The sequence below is a fragment of the Amphibalanus amphitrite genome, unplaced genomic scaffold (assembly GCF_019059575.1).
Source record: "Amphibalanus amphitrite isolate SeventyFive unplaced genomic scaffold, NRLGWU_Aamphi_draft 000036F_arrow, whole genome shotgun sequence".
Lineage (NCBI taxonomy): Eukaryota > Metazoa > Arthropoda > Thecostraca > Balanomorpha > Balanidae > Amphibalanus > Amphibalanus amphitrite.
Window position 1 is genome coordinate 367,446 of NW_024881532.1, and position 21,428 is coordinate 388,873.

Sequence of the window (21,428 nt, forward strand, 5' to 3'; positions counted from 1 at the left end):
CGACATCTGAAGACCGTGCAGAGGTTCACTTATGACGTCATAGGTCAGTGACCTGACCTGACCCAAAAATGCGGTTGGTGTCAAAAGATGCGGCTTGGATCAAAGGTCAGGTATGCCAAGTTTCAGCTCTCTATCGCCAGCGTGTTTGGAGCTATCGCGAAAAAACCTATGGGGGGGGCGGCACCCGCCCCCCCCCCCCCCCTCGGCCGGCGAGGGTTAAGCGATGGCAACGCAAAAACCTCGTGCGACAATATTCAGGGGGAATCCCATTGATACTCCTCAACGGCTGCGAGCCCGCGCAATTTGCCTGACAGCACGCTATCTGAGCCAATCTAGTCCGATCGATGAATGGGCAGACAAGCCTTTGAATGATGAACGAATGAACTGAGCGATCATCAATGAACGATACACCCTCTCCTTCCAATAGGAGCCCGAGCACCTATCGAGGCCGGGACGCGGCGGCTCGCCGCCCGTATATGAGACGCCCACCAGCCGATCTGAGGCGCGCTTATTGGCTGCATCGAGATTGACCGGCCACGGCCCAGCCATCGTCTCAGCGCGGCCGGCCGGCAGTGGGCCACATCGTGGGCGTCGGAGGGAGTGGGGGGGGGGGGGGGGTCTGACTCTGTGCGGCCGTCGGTCACCGTACAGCGGTCTTCTGTCACAGGTGTATAGCGGGCAGAAAATTGTACAAAATCGTACAGCGGGCAGGTCACAGGTGACAAGTACCTCGTTCGACCCGTCGGAAACCGGGACGTTTAGTCCATACCATATGTTTAGGGTTTAGCTTACGTCTGATACCAGCCCACGACTATGATTTCATAACTGCTACCAGGCCAGATATTGCAGCTTAAAAATAGTAGCTGGCCAAAGTCCACGATTGAAGCAAAAATGCGCACATAAAAAACTAAGAAGCGCACAAATTAATACGAAGGCCCAAAAATGATGCCTTACGGGGACCACGGGTAGCTAAAGTTAAGATTACCGCTGTAGCCGCCAAAACGTCTTTAAGATTGTAAATACGCAAGCAAAGGAAACTTTTTCTCGGATGCCGTCTTGCAGCTCAGCTGGCAGAGACCTAGCATCAGGTTGCGAGAGCCGTGCTTCGAGTCAATCCTCCGCTCGATACATCCTCGATACATCGATACGATACATCGACAACCAGTGGCGGTCACAGGGGGGGGGGGGAGGCATGGGCGTATGGGGGTCCCCATGGGCGTATGGGGGTCCCCATGGGCGTATGGGGCCTTGGCCCTTATTCGATTGTCACGAGGCTCAAGAAACCCACGCCAGCTATTAACAGCTCCCATACCGGTCTTTGAGGGTCCTACGAGTATATACACTGACCTCTGAGGGCCCTTCAGTGGCGGTCAAGCACCCACATTGACCGCTGAGGGCCCTCCACTGGCCTTTGAGGGCCCTAAACCGGCCTCAGGGGCCCAACCGGCGTCTGAGGGCCTCACACCGGCCTCTGGTGGCCTCATTTCTGTCTCTCAGGTCACAAGACTAGCCTTTAAGTGCCTCTGAGGGCTCCGCAATGGATTCTGAAGACCCGGTGCCGGCCTCTAAGGACCTGCATCGGCCTCTAAGGGCCCATCTTGGCCTTTGAGGGTCCTTCGCTGGTCTCTGGGGTCCAACGCCGGCCCATGCAGGTCTTTTAGGGCCCCACAGTGACCTCTTAGGGCCCCATGCTGGCCTAAGGATCCACATGGGCCTCTGAGGGCCCCGCACCGGATTCTACTCCCCCCCCCCCCCCGCTTGACCGGACATGGTTGGATTTCTGCACCCATGCACCCACAATGTTCCAGTCGTTCCTACGCCCATGGGCCCCTTTAACCCGCGCCCTGCTGGGGGGGGGGGGGTGTTTGAACACCCCCCCCCCCTTGTGGTTTTTTCGCGAATATCTCAAAAACGGCGGCGCGGAGCGCCGCCGTTTTTGGTACACCTTATCATACATTAATTCTACACATGTTGTGAAAATTTCAGACCAAGGTCATTCAAGGTCAGGTCACCAGGTCACTTGAAGTGACCTCACCTCATAAAAAGTTTTAATGTCTGTCATAGCTACACCAAGTGACCGATCACTTTGAAACTTTCAGCGATTGCTAAGAGCAATAGCATGTACAAAATGTATATCTCAGAATTTTGATATCGATGACCTAAGGTCAGGTCAATTTTGCGACCTCCCCATTATAAGTCAATGGGAGAAAATTGAAATGCGCCTCTTTTGGACGAAAGACATTATAAACACTCCCAAACACCGAATTACAAGTGGTTTATACACACTGAACATGAAAATGGTGTCCGTGACCCTTGTTTATGCCCTGAGGTCATCTTAGGTCACGAATGGCATCTAACAGTTTATCGCAAATAACTTTTGATAGAGGCATGCTAGAGCGATGAAAACGCCTTATATGTGTTCAGCTCGACGATACGGATCGACTGATATGCAACATGACCCTTTCCGGTCAGGTCATGACCTTGACCTGAGGTCAAATTTTCAAGTTGACCTTTCAAGGTCAAGTTATAGTTCATTCGATGCGTCTTGACGAGAGGAACACGATGCCGGTGAAAGTAAGCTCGTACAAGGCTTGGGTCAAAAGTTATTGCAGAAAAACTGTTTCCGAAAAAATCGGCTATTTTTGCAGTTTTTGCCCCCTGCAGGCAAAACCGTTGACGTTAGGTCAAATCTGAGAGAATTACTCAGAAAGGGCGTTAACAGGGCTATCGAATGCGCTTTTCCGCGGCGCTGTAGCTCTATTGGTTCCCGAGTTATGCGTTGGCTTCTTGGAAATTTTCGACATTCGACCTGGAAATCGGCGAAATTTTGCCTTCAATGACCTCTGGTGACCTGACCTTTGACCTGACCAAAAAATTGACCGAAATGATTTCGTCATTATTTTTTACGCTCTTTCGAACGCCGCCTTCCGCGTATCGCTACGTGGTCCAGGAGCCGAGTTACAAGGGGGGGGGGGGTGTTCAAACACCCCCCCCCCCCCCAGCAGGGCGTGGAAATCCAGGACCCCCAGCTGGGCGCGGGTTAAGCTAGCACCGCCCCCCCCCCCCGGTCAGCGCAGGGCCCCTTTGTCAAGTTGCCCCCTCCCCCCCAACGCCACTGCGACCACCCCTGTCGATAACCGCAGGTTGTTTGAAATAGACAAACACTATTCGTATCCCGCTGTTGGTGGGAATGAGTGCAGCCAGGTAAAGTCAGTCAGTGGAATGGGCCGTGTCTGCCTGTAAGAGCAGGCAGAAGTTTAATCCTTAACTTTGAAGACAACCAAGCATCTCTGAAGCAGCCGGTAGAGGTTACCAAGTGGCAACAAACTCCGATTATCGCGGCTCGGGATGCGTTAATTCATCCATGAAAACATTCTGTAATTAAATAACTTTATTATTCATAATTCAGCACCAAGTGCCGCCCTTAAGAAGCCGCCATTACCACTTCCATATTTTTTTGGCATGTTAAACATGGGGTCTGAGGGTACAAACTCATTCGGAAGGGCCCAACTGCACGATCATCCGTCCCAAAAAGGCAACCAGGCGGAGATTGAAACGGTCGTTCGGAGGCATTAGCGAGAGACTATCAACTGGACAACGGTGCAGCGGGACAGACCGAACTTTTGGTTTTGAGTTCGGAGTCTGGTGTGAAAACTTTCCGACTGCGAGTACATACGGTGAATGCTCAAAATAAGCAAAGGAAAGTACACAGAGATATGTTTCGTTGTTTAGTCATTTATATATATGTCTTTTTCTGTTATTCTTTATACTTATTTTTATAATCCATCCGCTCTTGTCCCGCCCTTCTCACATTCTTCCAGTTGCCTCCTCTCCTCGTCAGTCATGCCCTCATCTTCGCTTTCAGAGCCCTTCCTCCCCAAAGTGTGCCCCAGCTCCCATCCTCCCTTCGCTGTCTCACCTGCTCGCAGCAGCACGCACGGCTTGTCCGGGTGCAGCTCCATCTGGCGGGCGATCCACTGGCCGTCAAAGTGGGCGTACCACCAGCCGCGCGCCTGGTTCTCCTTCTGCTGGCCCGGCCGCACAAACGGGATTCGGAAGAAGCGGTGCTGCGGTTGCGGCGGCCCGCTGGCGGGCGCGGCGGCGGCGGGCGCCGGCCGGCCGGCGGCGGCTGCCTCCAGCACGGAGCTCGGCGCACGCTGCGTCTCGTCCATGTCGGTAGTGCGCTTCTTGCTGTTGGCCTTCCAGGCGTGGTACACCTTGAGGCGCCGGTGAAACTCGACACGACAGGCCTGGCGGGGTGAGGGGGAGATGGTTGAGTGGCCGGCGGGGCGACGGGAAGCGGAGGGTTTGTCCTACGATCGGAAGAGCGAGAAGGGAGCGAGAAGAGATGTGGCGTGGCAGAACTAAGAGTACATCACAATCACGTCTAAAGGGTTCCGTATGTTACATACCGCGTCTTCCCCCACCCCCTCTGCGGACAGTGAAGGTCTGGCTATCTCGCCAGACACCGAACATTCTGTGTCTTACATACCGCTGCACCTCACCTCCTCCCTTCCCCTCAGTGGGCGGTGAAGGTCTAACATCTCACCTCCAGCAGGTCGATATCACAGCTGGTGTTGATGGTGTCACGCAGCTCCGAGTACTTCCACTTGGAGAGGTCGTACTTCTTGTTGGCCGCCTCGGCCTGCTGCTGAGCCACCAGCGGTGATCTGACGGAGGAGCATAAAGCCGGGTTAGACGGACGGGGTCAATGGGTCATGTGGCAAGGTGAGCGGGAGACACGGGGAAAGCGGCGGGGGATCGCCGGTCAAAATGCGAGCTGAGCTCTATGAATACAATGATCGAACCATACAGTGCATGAAATATGAACAAAACTTGAGGATTATCGGTTGCTAATTCAACCGGAATATGATGATTCGGCTCTTAATTAAAGCATCAACAATATGCATTAATCACTCGCGGTTGAAGGGCACAGACGATAGTTATACTCTAAGCATCAGCTTAAGCAATGCTGGATTGATGCGATCGTTTCACTCAGACTGGAATACTCGCAGGCCTCCAGAATATAAAAAATGGTTCGATACGATCAGAAATCAACCTATGACGGCCGAAAGAAAACCCAAATCTAGCGGGCTGATGTTGACGATGACGCAATTAAAAAGTCCGACCAAAGCGGAGTTTATTGATGTACAAGCCTAAATATACCTACATTGCGTGGGATGAAGTGGGTGGATGCTTCTATTGCTCAATGACGATACATTGGTAGAGGAGCAGACTGCCGTCGCTTGAAGGAGACCCATAACAAACGAACCCGTAGTTCTTAGCATACGAGTACCTACTGTCATAAGCGTAGGTATAAGACAGAGTCAATGGGTGAGAACGGATGCTATTCGATGTCACTTATTCGATAACAAATTTATTGAAAGAACAATGGCAATGGCAATACCAATGGCAATACCAGTAGGTAGTAGCATTATGCAAAGTGGCTGCGAATGTTTTGGCAGACTCGGAATTAGCATAAAGCTAAGCTAGTACTGTATTTAGTAGAGTAAGAAACATGATATGCGGGAGTATCCTCGGAGTCTTTTTAAACTTTTTCTCGACGGCCGTGGGACGGTTCACAAGGCTCAGTATTTGTTTGAAGCAGCTATGAGAAGTCGTCCGGACGTGTTCACTCCAAACTGTCCCCAAGCTCAAGTACCTCCAAACTGACGTCTTCACGGAGCGAAGATTGGGTCGCTATTTGCTAAACACACGTATAAAAACGCTACAAAGGACTTCCCCATATCCCTTGTCTTCTTATTCAAACACTCGACCGTAACGCACATCGCAATGATAAACACACGAGAAAAGACCCCCGTCAAACGCTATGTCAACACCGATAGCAACAGTCTTGAGAGATCGATCAGAGTTGCCATTCCCAGGCACCAGGCCAGTGATGTAAAATCCAGAGAATTCAGAAAGCCTCAAACGGGGAAAACATCAGTAACGAAATACGTCAAAGCCCGAGCCGGTTTACGAAATGGTGAGAAAAACAACTTTTTTGTGAGAAGAACAACCTGGGTGCAGGCTAGTTCCGACATCTTCGGGAAGAATTTGCAACATTCCAGGAGTCTTCCACTCTTCCAGGATCTGTCTGCAGTCCCGCGGCTCCTACTCCAGTACCGCAGAGAGAGAGAGAGAGATACGGTTTATTGATGTACGCATGTACTCCTCGCGTTGCAGCTTTTTTATAATTCTGCTTAGCGCTCTGCTTTATGGTAGTTCTGGCATCCTCCATCCGTGCAATGCAAATAATTGAAATCGTGGTGCTGAAGATACTCGTCACTGAAAGCATTTGTGTAGTGTCGGGTGAAGGTCTTGGACTCTTGGTGCATCCCAAGACATACCTAACGATAAAACGTACCCAAATCAGGCACAAAGGCCGAGCAGCCAGAACTTCTCACTCACCGTTGGGGTAGCAGGGCCTCCTCCACGCCGCCCGTTTTGGACTCGTCTGCCAGTCGGACGGCCAGCTCGTAATCCCGCCTCTCCTGCTCTTGCTGCTTCTGGAGTCTATGCAGCTCCTCTTGCTCCTGAAGTATATTCATCTCCTGTTCTTTGCGGAGCCTCTGCAGCTCCTGCTGTTTGGCCGAGTGATCACCAGCAGCCCTCTCCAGCTGCAGTTCGTCCATCTTCTCCTGTAGCGCCACCAGGTCACGCTGCAGCCGCTCCAGAATCGACGGGTAGTCCCGCGGGTCCACGCCGCCGGCCGTGTATGGCGGCGGCGGCCCGGTGGGCACGTCCTCGTACGGCGGCGCCGACGGAGCCTCGGGTCCTGTATGCGCCATATTAGCACCGGGTGGAAACTGGACACCAACAGCCACCGGTCCACCGCGCCGCCGACACCGCGCTCCTCGGAGTCTGCACCGTCCCCAAACTGAGACACACGAGTCACTGTCACCGAATCAGGTGATATCGTACCGATCCGGCACTTTGATAGCGCGCCTTCTCAAGGCCTGCCCGCTCCAACCGGCGAGTGGCCCATCACATCATATGTGAAGTGGTGTGCAATCGCGATTAAGCCGGACCCTTGCTATCAAAGCAACTCCAGATATCACATTTCGTACTCATTGACTCCAGCTTGTGAACAGTTTTCTCAATGTGTCTCCTTCAGAGGCAGACACTCCTCTCGGCCCGGTGTCCATTCACCTGTTCCCCTCCCCGTTTCCGCCCGTAGCGGCCACATATTTGCGCTAGCGGCACCGGAGCCGCGGCTGCTGTCCCATATTTGCCCCGGTACCATCGTGATCTGTTCGTCGAACACCGTGTGTGATATGTGTCGCGGAAATCATAACGAGCCGCCGCGGCCGCTGCTCATGTCGTTATTGCGACCGCTCCCCACAGCCGCCGGCAAACATCCGGCAATCGGGCAGCCGGCGCTAATTGGAGTGGACCCCTGGTGACGTGACAGAGGGGCCGGCCGCGACTCGACCGGCTGCCGCACAGCGGAGTGCTACGGCCACCCAGAGATGTACAGGTTTCGCGAGATTAAGCGGTAGGTTTTGCACTTTTACATTTCCGGTTATATCTCAGAAACCAATCGATCTACCATGAAGCAATTTTACACGATGATGGCCGGCTTGTTACCCAACAAGTCGATCGCATCTTCAACACTTAAAAGCTTAAGACGACGAAGATATAGCCTGAAGTACGCTAAACTTTCTAGGTGCAAAACCTACCGCTAAAACCCGCGAGACCTGTACAAGGTGTGCGACGATAAATGGTGCGATGAAGAATGAAGACTTTGTAGGAGAATGGAAAGGAGCAGGTTTAGGTGAGCTAGTTGTCTAGTTGCCTCTGGGAATTCGCTGAATCACGACAGAAGTAAAGAGTAGTCCAGTGAAAACGTTCAAATTACATAGCACGATAAGCACAAGGAAACGCACGGATCCAATGCTCCTAAAAATAAAATATTCGCTATGAACATTCTGATCCGCTTTATATTTTGCCAAGAATTGGGCACGCCGACGGCAGCGGCCTGGGTTCGGGACAGGCCACGAAACTCCCAGCGCTGAGAGCGGCCGCGCTCAGATGGCATATCAGCTGCACGGGCAGCCGCGACCGGCTACATGGCCACGCTGAACTTTGGGCTTTTGAAATCTCCCCAGATACAGCGGATTTTCCCGAACGGAAGGTGTATGATAAGGACCGGGCGGAGGGTCTAACCTAATGCTGACTATTGCAACTTCCAACCGTGCACTAAATCCGCAGCCCTTTTAGAGGTGCAGGAAGGAAGTCTTGTTCCTTCCCAGTTCCCACCGTTCAAAACTCAGACAACCAAACATACGAGAAAGCCAGCGACAAAAGCGTAGCCGAATCCATCAGAAAATACTGGTGAAAAGAACTCACCGTTTGAGAGGCTGGACCTCCTCCACGCCGCCCGTTTTGGACTCGTCTGCCAGTCGGACGGCCAGCTCGTAATCCCGCTTTTCCTGCTCCTGTTGCTCCTGGAGTTTCTTCATCTCCTGGTGAGTCAAACACAGCACGGTCAGCCACAAATCGCGGTCGGTACCGGCCGGCGGCACGCTATATGGACGCCGAGAGCACCGGTCAGCGGAAACATCACGGAGCGCTGAACACTTGACAGGCTAGGCGAAGCGGACTCTGAGGCATTAGTGGTGAGCGGTCAGCGAATTTGCGGTGTATCATTCAGTGCGATCCTCCATCCTTCAATGCTGCACCTGCATCCTCATGGTCATCTGACCCGCCCTTTACACTTCCGGTCCTACCACCCGTCCTTAACCCTTTCATATCACCTTAAACTCCCTTCACCCTCCCAGTTCTTCCACCCACCCTTCCCCTCCCAATTCTCTCACCCTCTCCTCCTCCTCCCTCTTTTTGCGCAGGGCCGCCTCCTGGATCCGCTCCTGCTCCTCCTTTTTGCGGCGCAGCTCTTCCTCCTCCTTTCTGCGCGCCTCGATCTCCAGCCGCTGTCTGCGCTGCTCTTCCTCCTCGCGGCGCCGCCGCTCCTCTTCCTCCCGCCTGCGCCGCTCTCTGTCCATCTCTTCCTGAATCCGGCGCAGCCGCTCCTTCTCCTCAGCGATCTTCTGCTGCTCCAGCTTGGCCTTGAGCGAGGCGAACTCGCGCTGCAGCGTGGCAGTCAGCTCGGCCACCTCCTTCTCCACCTGCGGGGGAGGACGACGGAGGGTCAGTCAGACAAGCAGTGGTTGGAGAGGGAAGAGCAAGACAAATAGTGGTCGGAGATGGGGAGAAGCAACACAAAATAAAGTGTCTGAGAAAGGAGGGGTCAGACCACTCGTGGTCGAAGATAAGGGATGCTAAAACTCAGCGCAAAGGTCGGAGAGGGGAGAACACAGTCATTCTGCGGCCTGAGAGAAGTGCTAGGCAATCATAGGTCAGAAAGGGGAGTGATTAGGTGCTAGGCACTCAACACTCGGATACAGGAGAAGCTAGGCAGCGCACTCCACAATCGAAAGTAAACTGGGCATAAGTAAAATAGGTGACTGGGAGATGCCATATTGCCACCTTGAAGCGGAGCGGACGGGGCGGAAGAAGTTGCTATGGGCGGAGATATATCTTCGGGGTGAGGATAGTTCGGCCGCCGGAACGCTGATGAAAGCTCGAGCAGGATGGAGGACTTTACACCTGGAGGTAGTTTGGAGCTAAATCAGAGTTTAGCGCGGGGCGGTGGTTATGTAACTACTGCAAAAGGTGTAGCTGCCGTCCGAGTCTGGCTAAAGTATCTGCCGTATTTGGAGTCGGCGGTCTTCTGGGCCTCCAGCCGGCCTGGGGTCGATGGGTACATATTCTTATAAAACAACGGACGTCTAGCGATGGGGGAAATTCAAATTAATATCGAAAAAGGTGTTTAATGCACACTTCCCGCTTGCAGTCGGGCCATCAGTTAGATCTGTACCAGTCCCAAGTTCTCAATCTCGTCATGCGTGACTCAATCTCGTTTTTCTCCGGCCGCACTTAAAGAAACTTATGGCACCACGCTTTTTTATGAAAAAAGTCACAATAGCAAAACGGCTTCTACCAAGCGAGATCTTTATCATTGTTTCTTGATGACAAATTCAAGGCAAATGTCGAAAATTATAAACGAAGACAATAAACAAGTACCAGAAAACCGACCATTCACAAGAATGTTCAGACCTCTCTTTAGACTCTAGTGCCCACGTTCAGACAATTATTCACTAACTCAAATCACAGGGTATTCCTGGTCACGTGCTCATTGCAGGTGGGACGACGAAAAAAAATGTTTCGCTTTAACATGCTATGGTAAAAGTTGAGGGCTAGAAATATCCCTGACAGGATGCTGGTAAACCTTGCGGCTAACTCGAGGCTCCTCCATACACAATGCGATGGGTAAGCACAACTGACGGTACGACGCAATTGAAACAGAGCCAACATAAACTAGGGTCTGTCTGTCTTGGATATATTTTAATTCCATTCCGTGTCATAGTTTGAAGCAGCGTCTGACGTACGTATATCCTAAATCACACGATCATTAGGCATCCCTAATGAGTTTGGTGCAGACATCGACCTTCCAACGAATGCGATTATTCTCGCCGTTCCGTCTCATTTGAGATAACTTCCACATAGTTAGTTTACGAAGCATCCGCACTCTGCAATATTCAGACGTGAGGGCGGAATGACTGAGTAGAGCGCCAGTGTGGAGAACTGAAAATGGGGAAGACCCTGCATATTCAATTTATTTTAAAAGAAATATTTTATTGGGGCTTCGAACTGAGATAGTAGTGGTAGTTGACATTTAACACTATTCAGGAGCTTCAAACATCTTACCAGATATTTTATTTCAGTTGCGAATTCCGTTTCTTAGCCACAAATTTATAGTAAATCAGTAACAGAGAAGGCTTATCGGCGAGCGGCTCAGCTTATCGGCGGATATCGAACAACAAACTTAATAATTTTTTTTTGTTGGGTTAATGTTTTTGTTTTGTTGGGTTAGGCCCTTTCAGTCCAATGGGACCATTTCAGAGCCGGGAGGATAATAGGATATAGGTGGAGACATTGGTCTGGGCAGGCACTCTAGTGAGTCGCCGGGGCTGAGCCCGTCCAGAGGACAGGCCACCCAGCCCCAAGGCACTCACTGCACCCGGCTACGGGGTGCGCTCCCTCGGGAGCAGCGGTGCCGCTCCAAGGGAGCAGCCCGCATGAGATAAAGTTGCCTGTCCAGTCCGGAGGGGGGTTGCGGCGTGGAGGAGAAGGACTTCAGTATCCTGAGGATAGAAGCACGGAACGGTGTGAACTTAATAATTTTGTGAATGAATGGTCATTATCCTCACAGCTGAGTTACGTCTCAGTATTTGCTAGACAACTCGAGTCTCGCACCAGAAGAAATTATTAAGGCGAACACCCATGGGAATTTGCTGGCAATGTAGCGAGAAAATTCACTCAATTAAGCGATCACCCGAGAGTGAGAGCCGCTGAGGATCGGCATTGCCTAGCACAATGTTTTATAAAAGCATCATCCCCAAATGCCTTGAAAGCAACCATGGATAGGCACTGGAAGGATTTGTAAGTGGACATTAATTCCGTAGTTCCAGTGCTAACTGAGACTGGCTGCAACCACTGAAATTAGCCAAAAACAAAGCGCAACACGACATTCAAGCTGCATATTTCATCAGATCGGTCCGAAGTTGCGCCGTTGGGCCTGTTTCCCACGCCCTGCCCCGTCGGACGGCGGCTCACCTGCGGCTGTGTGAGCGGCTTGGAGCGGATTTTCTTCACCACCGTCTCGAAGGAGACCTGCAGTTGCTGCACGTGCTTGGCCGATGCCTCGCGGTCCTTCTTCATCTTGGAAACCATGTCGGCCATCTGCGTCAGCGTCGACTGCAGGCCCTTCACCTGCGGGCGCGGACGCGGCGAACCGAGTTAGTTGTGTTAGTTGTAAACCGAGTTAGCTGCACAGAATCGGACGCCGCCCCAAGCGCGACTGCCCACAGTGCAGCGACCTGGCCTGCCCGGCGGCGCGCTGCCTGGTGTGTCGCGAGGGCCCGGACACGCCAGAGCACGTACTGCTGAGGTGCCCGTGCTTGGCTGGCGCGAGGCTCCGCCTACTCGGCAATATTAGACCGGACCCTACGCAGCTTCGGGACGGCGGGGCCGTGGCGGCCTTGAGCCGCGGCTACCTCAGTCACCAAGAGCCGTTGGGCTACGGTCGGCCGTGAGCCGACCCGGGGAGAACAACAACAACAACAACAGTTAGTTGTAGTATGAGGCCCCGGAAGGGGGCGACGAGGGGTACCGGTAGTACGTACAGGGTGTCTCAAAAGTTCGTTCACAGGTACCAGCCATGCTTTTTTGTCAATAATTCTGAATCAACAAGAAATTAACAGTCGAAATTTTGCATGGGCATTGGTGACAACCTTCCTCAAGCAGTCTCATTGTTTTCAAGTGCATTCGACCCTTCATGAGCTCACAAGAAGGGTTCACCTCTGACCATGGGTCAGGCACGAAAATGTAGGTTGCAAAGTCGGGTATGTTGTGAAACTCTCTGTTTCAGGAGTAATGGGAATGGTTAAGTCGGAAATGACACATGGCTAAGTGTCGGCGAGGATGAGTGCAGCATGATGATCATCTCATAAAAACGGTGGCTAAAATTTTTGAAGGACGAAACCATGCGAGACTAACGGCGTTTTGAACGACCCTCGCACGACAGCAGACTCGTGTTCCGGAAAGCAGCTGAAAATGCGGTCATAACTATTGAAAACTGGCAAGAAGGTCACAGACAGAGGTTACCCATTTTCAAAAAGTGCAGGTCATCGTAAAATAAAGACAAATTATAATTTAAAATTGTTTATAATATCTATAACGCTAATTTTTGGGGACAATAACACAAAAATCGTCAATGCCAAGGACACCTGACCCTCCAAAAGTGTCAGTTATTGTAAAATTTTATCTAACGAAGTTTCAAGAGGGAGATCTGCAGCGAATAATTTTCTTTTAAACATAAAATCCCGATAAAACCACACGATGGACTGGTTTGGGCCGTTTACAAAGCAGAACATCTCCCGAGGAAAACACTCCGCAACCGAGCGAAGGTCTTGGCATGGGGAATGACGAGCGCTTGGAATTTGCAAAATTTGCACAATGTGTCTGAGAAACAGACGTCCGACACATTCTGCTACCATATGATGCGAAAAATTTACTCCTGGCACTTCCCGTTTGTTCAGGACTGGGGTCGTTTTGAAAAGGAAAATGGCGCTTGGGATGTCGGCGCCAGTCATTCATGAAGGAGTTAGCGCCAGAGAATGCCTACAAAATACTCAAGAATGGTGTCGATGCAAGCTGTCGGCTTTCAGGGAAAATCAGATGTTGCCGGGGAGCTAGTCAAAACTAAATCCGACGCAGAAACTGCAGGGGATTCCCCTGCAAGAGCTTGAAAGCTGGTAACCTTTTATCAGCCTCCGGCAGCTGACGGAGCAACAAAAATCGGTATGAGCAAATATTTTTGGAGATACAGCAAAGGGGTTGGTTTCCAACCTTCTTAATCAGTTGTCAAAGCATGCATATTTGTCTGGTGTACACACAGACACCAAAACCTTATACTTTTGGCCGGTTCTTATATGCTTTATTGGCATGGGAAATGTGTGAACGAACTTTTGAGACACCCTGTATGTAGTTGGGGGCCAGCGGGTTCGTTTACCGAGACAGTGGTTGATGGGAGACGGGGAACAGAACGCAGAGCAGACTGTGGTCGGAGCATCAATGAAGAAGAAAACGTCTCATTTTTGGCCAAATGATCATGTCATAACGGCACTCAGCCATTCCTCTATGTTCTCTAGAGACGGGAAATAATCACCACACGAATTTCGGTTAACGTAGAAGGACCCAATTAACACAGATAGGTACTACACCCTGTACCCATCAGCACAGCTGTACCCATCGGTACAGGAAAAAACTTACAAGTGTCTCGCGCTAACCCCATCCGTTTACACGAGCCCCCCCCCCCCACTCCCCCCTCCCGTACCACAGCCCGGTCATAGTGTCCTATAGTGTTCGGTTATAGTTACCTTCATGACTGCCAGGTAGCGGTGGCGGTAGTGCTTCCTGGCCAGGTAGCCGCGGGTCTGACTCTGCAGCAGCACCAGGTTCTCGCGGCGGTACAGGATCTTGTTGCGCAGTTTGATGACAGAGTACGCGCACCATATCGCCTTCTTCCAGCGGGAGACCACCAGCCACTTGCGCACGCGCGCCACAAGAGCGGCCAGGTTCTCCGGATCCGACTTCATGATCTGATCGAACTCGGCGAACTTGCCTGGACGGAAGAACAGCTTGGTCATGCCGAACTTGAAGTCGTGCTCGTTCAGACCCAGCGCTCGCAGCAGCAGCTGTGGAACGAATGAACATAAATCAGTCGGAGGGAGCGGGAACAGCTTATGTGTAGCAGCACCGTTCGTATCACTACACAATCTACTACATGCACTGGTACTTGCGGATTGATAAAGATTATCAAGACCACCGTCTGCAAAGCTCTAGAAAAAAAACATTGTAAGAAATAGAATAAATATCAGCAGCTGCACAGGTTGAAAAACCATGTAAACGCAATGACGAGTACCCGGCGCTGAACCAATAAATAACGTTACAAGTTGCCACACCAAGCCTCCGCTATTCTAACACACCCCAGCCCGTCGGCCACTGCACCACCCTTACCTTGCAGAAGAGGCGCGGGTCGAGTCGCGCCAGCTCCTTGGGCAGGTACTTTTTGTACATGGCGTAGAGCTCGTTGAAGGGCGCACGGCTCGGGTAGCCTTGCTGCATCAACTGCAGTACCGTGGTCATTCCGGAGCACTGCAGCTGCGAGAGGATCTGACCGCCCTCGAACAGACGGTCCACCATCTTCGGGTTCGGCTTGATGCACCGGATGAAGTTGGTACCCTGCAGGGGAAACGGTGGACGGTTGAACGCACTTGCAGCTGCTACCGGCGAATAAATTAGACAGAAACAAGTATGCGATCATTAACTAGGTTACCTTCATGAATAAGTGTTCGGATATAAAAGTAACATGTATATTGTATAAAAGTTCTCATATAAATGAGTGCAATCTGCATAAATATTAATTACATAATGCGAACCACGAGCAATCCATGTAAGGAGACAGCTCACAGCAGTCGATCTGTGTGCAAAACTTGCTAACCTCCTTAATCGCGCAATTCCTTGCCGATTGAGCAGCTGGATGCCTACGGATTGGATAATCCCAAGCTACAAGCATATCGCACCATCACACCATCTATTGCAACTTGCCGGCCGCAGTTTGTACACATAAGATCTCCACTGAGCAGAACGCGAGTGACGGCTGCCCCCTCATATACTCACCGTCGAGTTGAGCTTGTCCATGAGGTCGGAAAGCTGCTGCTTGAACTTGGAGCCCACGGATCCGAGCGCCAGCTTACCGCGGGCGGGCGCCTTCCTGTTCAGGGTACATAGGCGGTGGCGCGAGTCAGAATAGTGTTCGCTGATGGGCTAGATTGAAATTTAAAAAGTTAAGGTATTTCAGAGTTGAGCAAAATATATCACGGGTCCAGACTAGCACACCACCCTTACAAAATCCATCAAACGTTGAATTACTACCTTACCATTGCCGTTTTATCACATCAGAGTTATTTGTCCAACGGGAACAACCGCATTTTTACAGAGCGCATTGAACATAGAAGGGCGCAAAGGGGTGTGAATCACACCCTGCTGACTACCTATTCACTGACCCGTTGGTGGCGGCCTGGCTGGCGAACAGACCCTGCAGGAAGGCGTTGCGAGACTCGTGGATCAGGCCCTCCAGCGAACCGTGCAGTGCGTCGTTGTTCTTTTCCAGGAACTTGTCCTGAAGAAAACAAAGCATAAACACAAACTTATCCTAAGGGCGCATTACCTAGAGAACAAAATATGATGATATTCATCGGAACAGGCAGGAGCGCAGCTTTCAACTTCCCACTGCGTGACTAAGTTCCTGAAATTTAAGCAGCATTATTCTAGAACACACATTGCGATGTGTATACAGTATAAAACAGACACAAATCATGAAACGCAATAATCCGTTAGACGACGTTTCAATTCGATTGGTTAGGCATTATACAGACCAGGATATTCCATGATATATAAAGCTCCGCCCACCCCGATCCATCCTACCCACTCTGACCGGCCCAGGCTGCCGTCCCCCGCCCGATTCTCACCGTCTGGTAGCACACAGCGCCGGCAAAGTGCCGCACCAGGAAACCTTCGTCGTCTCTGATCTCGCGGTGGTCGCGCAGCTTGGACTTGCGCGGCAGTGCGAGCCGGAACGAGCTGCCGCAGCCGCTGTGCACCGACTGGGTGAAGTGGACGGCCGAGGGGCGCGGCAGCTTCGACTCCTCGTCCAGCAGATACAGGATGCCGCCCTTGGTCTCGATCAGGTCTGCAAACAAAGGTTGTTAACGTTGGCGGTCGTGACACACAAAACGTGATTACCATTTTTAGATGTGACGATCGTGGATAGTGCAACAAGTGGTTGTCATGATTGTCCCGCGAAAAGGCCAAGTAGCAGTAAGTTCAGTTGATACGGCCATTTGTCACGAATCACTCGTTCAAAGCCACCAGCATGGACAAACAATACACTTATCTTAACATTTTATCAATCCTTTTAACTAGTCTGAGCATCGGTCCAGCTTCCCCCCCCCCCCCGCTGCCCACGCCGCGTACCGATGGCGTCCTGGTTGTCGACGTAGCTGATCTTCTTGACGCCGAGCCCCTCTCGCTCGTAGAGTTCCTGTTCGTCGCGCAGGATGCGCTGGTTGAAGAACTGCTGCAGCTTCTCGTTGCAGTAGTTGATGCAGAACTGCTCGAAACTGTTCACCGTGAAGTACTCTGGAGGTGAGTAGGAGACACGTGGAACCGTCAGTGGAAATGAAATGAATAACGAATACAGCAACACGGGATTCGACGGAAACGGGTCGACGATGACACTTATGCGCCAAGGACAATAATTAGCACCGGATAAATCCCAATCCACGGACAGCTAATACCTATTCAACATCAACGACAAAAACGTTAAATTCTAAACCGGACTCCGGGCACGTTGGCGACCTCTGCATTGGTCCCACCACACTCGGCCCCGGCGCTCCCAGCCCCCTCCCCCCATCCCCTCCGATCGTCCCCGAGACAGTTCGCCACTGACCGAAGCCGGCAATGTCCAGCACGCCGATATAGTAGCTGGACGAGCTGAACGGGATGCTCTGGTTGATCACAGACACGATGTAGTCGAACAGGCGTGAGTAGATGCCCTTGGCGAGCGCGTCCCGAGCGCTGTGCGCCTCGTGCGTCTTCAGCGGCACCCTGTAGTCAGCCCCGGGTCGAGGTGAGGTGTTAGTAAGGGATGCAATGCACAGCAGCATGGCGCGGGCGGGGCGTAGTTACGGGTGGTGGGAACTTGAAGGTACACCATCACCTGGGAAGGTGTGCTAGTACGTATGCAACGTAGGTAGTAACGCAGGTAAATGGAACGTTTGTCCGCTACTTAGGGACGTAGGTATATAATGGCCGAGCTCTCCGTCAGTTTGAGCCGGTAGGGACCGCAAGGCCAAACAATTAGCGACTTCAGCACCGGGTGGTAGGTAGTGTCAGTTACGGGAAGGAAAGACAACGATGATTCGTAAAACCTAGACGTAATTCTCAGAATTGTGTAGCTACGATCCATGCATCATTCACAGCAGCCAAGGGAAGTCAAAAAGCACTCGTGCTATTACTGTACCACACTATCAGCTCTTGACTCCCTGCCACTACATGCCCCACCGCGCGGCCCTCCCGGTACCCGTTCCTCACATGATGACCGTGCCCTTGGCGCCGCCCTTGCTGGTCTGCATCACACGCGAGAGCAGGGCCTGGTTCAGCTCGTCGGGATCGACGCCGAGCAGCGCGGCCGCCGTGGCCAGAGACTGCTCCGACGATGGAGAGACCATACAGCCACCTGGCGGAGAGAAGAGCAACTGATACTTCCGACTTCTGAGCCAGACAAACAGAACAATAGCGCACGAGCGCGACATTGCATTTGAATGAGGTGTTTTGAACAAAAAAAAAATAGCATTCATGATACTTCAGTTCAACCTACTTTGCACAAGTTACGGATCAGGAAATCCTAGTGAAGACACGCATGAGGACTTTTTGCAGAGGCCCCATGACATTGGAAGCCTTGGGAACAGAGTGAAGAGGCTCGGAAACTGGCCAAAAGTAGGGGCGACAGAGCTTTAGATGGTAACTCGAACATACATGGTCCTACTCTCCCCTATCTTCAGGTTCGCCCCGGCATCTTCGACCTCAGGACTGTGTCCCCAGTTTTTCTCACCTTTCCTGTCCTCGGGGTTGTCCTCGAAGGCGACGTTTCCCAGGTGGAGGACGGCCGCCACCGTCGTGTAAATGTCCAGGCGCTGCTTTTCACCCAGACCAATAGTAGCCAGCGCCTGACGAAACACAACGATCGGCATCAGTGGAACAGTTCACATCATCCGCCACTACACATCAGGGTAGCGTTTTATACCTTAATAATTTGACAAACCTTTCTTCAAATTAAGACAACACGTAAAATTGCGAGCGTTCCTACATCCTATCCCATTATAGGGAAAGACCAGCTTTGTCAGCATATTCATATTCACGCAACACACTCTTCCACGGCTCCGTTGATGAATCACGCCCGCCGTGACACACCCCACCATCACCCACCTTGTCGAGCCGGGCGAAGTCCTTGGCGTCGTCCAGGTTCGGGTCGCTGAGAGGACCCTTCTTGCGGTGGTCGGCGCTCTGCCGGTCGGCGTTCATCGACTGTTTGCTCTCCTTGTCGGCAAAGTACTGCGTGCAGCCCAGCCGGGTGTACTGCAGTGCAGAGGGACAAGAAATATTTGTCAATGTCACGGGAGAGTGCAAGTGACGCACACAATGTTTGATGAACTCAGTTGACACGTAATCTGCACACTCATGATTCTACATGAATCGTATCCAATACACGCACAACGGATAGTTGCATAAAATGCACATAGCAGCCTCCCCGACTCTGCCCCCTACCATCCGCCGCACAATGACTTAAATTGTCACCCCACGGCCTCTCCATATTTGCGTGTATCATCACCGCCACACCAGGCACCCTCTCCACTCTACGCCCCGCACCATCCCGTCGCACCTGGAAGTGGTCGGGGCTGCTGAGTCGCAGCTGCTTTCGCAGGCTGTCGGGCGCTCCGGCGCATATCTGGTAGAAGATGTGGTAGTTCCGCTCCTCCCGACTCTGACCAACGATCCGTGACCGCTCCAGAAGGTAGTGGGAGATGTAGCCGCCCACCACAGACATGCGGTCGTTGAAGTGGATCTCGATGAACTTGCCGAATCGAGACGAGTTGTTGTTGCGAGTCGTCTTGGCGTTACCGAACGACTCCAGAATCGGGTTAGCTGTAGGAAAGTCGAGATGTTGGTTAGCTTTTGGTTCATTTTTTATGTGTGTAAAAAGTTAATTATCAATCCTACAAATAAAATATTACAATGTATTCACTGGTTGATTCACGTTGATTAGTCATAACACATGGAGGAACAATCATGAACGATGGAACCCCGAGCCATCAGCGGATAAATCCAGCCGGAAAAAATGTGGACACTGGACAGATAACCTACGACTCAACCAAGTCAGCTTTACCCTCGCTACTGAGCAAACTCAACACCAGACAACAAACAAAACACCAGACAAACACGTCACAGCTTCCCAGCCGGCATTGCACACGAAACTCCAAACATCCCGTTCCCGAGCCAAAACAAAATAAACTTCAGTCACATAAAACACAAGCCAAATAAACGTTCTAGACTTCAACAGCCATCCAAAGCTCATCCACGCGGCCCTCCGCTCTTAAGGCCGCCGTCCACTGTGCGGAACGCGTGCGGTCCGTACGGAATTTAACACAGAACCCTATGGGCGCATCCGGTCCGTACGGAAATCGTGTGCGCTCCGTCCGGACCGCATCCGAACGGCAATCAGCTGTTGATTTTCCGTCAGCTCTCCGCATGCGTTTCGGATGCGGTTGCTACGGAGACGGAAGAGTGATGTCCGACGCGTTGAACTTTTCTGCGGAAAACGCATCCGGAACGTCCGGAACAGACGTGGTTTGGGGCCGTATCGGAGTCAAACATTGTGAATTGTACGAAAAATTGGAACTCGATCATCATGAAGTAAGTGAAAATTATTTCCTTAGAATGGCAAGAGTATTCGCTGCTGGTTACTTGCAATATTTTATTTGGTAATAAGTGATAGGAAACATTTATTAGCTCTCCGCATCCGGACCGCATCCGGACCGGATGCGGCCAGCGTGCGGCGACATTCCGGACGGACTCCGGACGGAATTCCGTCGCAGTGGACGGCGGCCTTTATTCCGTGTCCCCGAGGACACTTCTCCAGCATGCCTCAGGTTCGTCCTCTAGAGCACAACCCATTTCGGTCCTCCCGAGCACATTCCTCAATACTCCAGCCACCATTTGTTCCCTATACGCAGCTATCAACCTCCCACCAAGCTCCCCGGCGGCTGCTCACCCTGCAGTATCCTGGCCTCGATCTCTCCGGCCGCGCTGCCCCACGACTTGCAGAGGTAGCGCAGGATGTACTTGGTCGACTCGGTCTTGCCGGCGCCGCTCTCACCAGACACCACCACACTCTGGGACTGCTTCAACACCTTCATGTCGCGGAACGCCTTGTCGGCTGCGAAACAGAAGGAGCGAGTCAGTCGATACTGGATGGAATCTTTCTACTGTGAGTGCAGGTAAGGGACAAACAGACGAGTATGCGCATTAGTCAGATTTAGGATTTATAATATAGATGACTGGGTGTATCTAAAATCGATTCAAAAAAGTTCCGCTGCCTCCTGGCAATAAGTCAATGTATCGTTAGCTGCCGGAGTTAAGAACATTTTCAAATTGCTTCCTGCTTGGCTCCACAAATCGCGAAGGGCGAAAAGTAGGAAACGGAATGACTCAAAAGGGTAGTGACGACACCGCCAGTGACGAAACCACTCTCTTAAAATGCTTCAACAGCATAGTGAAGCAATGCAGCATCAAGCATGTGAAATAAGCTTTCGTCAGTCACGCCAGTGCTGACTGCTGATGCATAGGCTTGACCTTTCTTTTGTTTTGGATAATGGTGAGGACAAAGGGCTTTCATTCATAATCAGAACTGGCAAAAATTGAATTCAAACCATCCAGCCTATGCCAACTTGAGCGCTATCTCCTACGATACCCATCTAATTTCACCCCGTGTCCAACTGCTGACAAAGGGGGCGGCACCGCGCCGGGCGGCGGGCGGCGGGCGGGCCAGCGGCGGGTGGATAAGATAGCGTCACCTGGTCGTGGCGGTAGCGGCGAGCATGACATCACGACACTCTGTCCGGCCGGCCGGTCGGCCGAGCGGCGTATCTACCCGCCCCGCCCCGCTCGCCAGGGTCGCCGAT

The 21,428-nt window shown here is 51.9% G+C and overlaps 1 protein-coding gene across 2 annotated transcripts in view; it reads right to left on the reverse strand.

Moving 5' to 3' along the window:
* Nucleotides 1-21,428, reverse strand: part of LOC122371694 (unconventional myosin-VI-like) — a 40,003-nt gene that overhangs the window by 3,461 nt on the left and 15,114 nt on the right. The window contains exons 5-21 of one of the 2 annotated variants that reach the window (XM_043348213.1): nucleotides 20,519-20,683; nucleotides 19,130-19,392; nucleotides 18,676-18,825; nucleotides 18,302-18,416; nucleotides 17,782-17,926; nucleotides 17,138-17,295; nucleotides 16,663-16,827; nucleotides 16,158-16,378; nucleotides 15,693-15,808; nucleotides 15,307-15,400; nucleotides 14,644-14,868; nucleotides 14,004-14,321; nucleotides 11,680-11,835; nucleotides 8,820-9,128; nucleotides 8,353-8,468; nucleotides 4,550-4,670; nucleotides 3,920-4,250 (exon numbers count right to left, since the gene is read on the reverse strand). In XM_043348213.1, the coding sequence (XP_043204148.1) occupies nucleotides 3,920-4,250; nucleotides 4,550-4,670; nucleotides 8,353-8,468; nucleotides 8,820-9,128; nucleotides 11,680-11,835; nucleotides 14,004-14,321; nucleotides 14,644-14,868; nucleotides 15,307-15,400; nucleotides 15,693-15,808; nucleotides 16,158-16,378; nucleotides 16,663-16,827; nucleotides 17,138-17,295; nucleotides 17,782-17,926; nucleotides 18,302-18,416; nucleotides 18,676-18,825; nucleotides 19,130-19,392; nucleotides 20,519-20,683 (3,168 nt within the window). The remainder of the gene's footprint in view (nucleotides 1-3,919; nucleotides 4,251-4,549; nucleotides 4,671-8,352; nucleotides 8,469-8,819; nucleotides 9,129-11,679; nucleotides 11,836-14,003; nucleotides 14,322-14,643; nucleotides 14,869-15,306; nucleotides 15,401-15,692; nucleotides 15,809-16,157; nucleotides 16,379-16,662; nucleotides 16,828-17,137; nucleotides 17,296-17,781; nucleotides 17,927-18,301; nucleotides 18,417-18,675; nucleotides 18,826-19,129; nucleotides 19,393-20,518; nucleotides 20,684-21,428) is intronic. The other variant, XM_043348225.1, reaches the window with a different exon arrangement.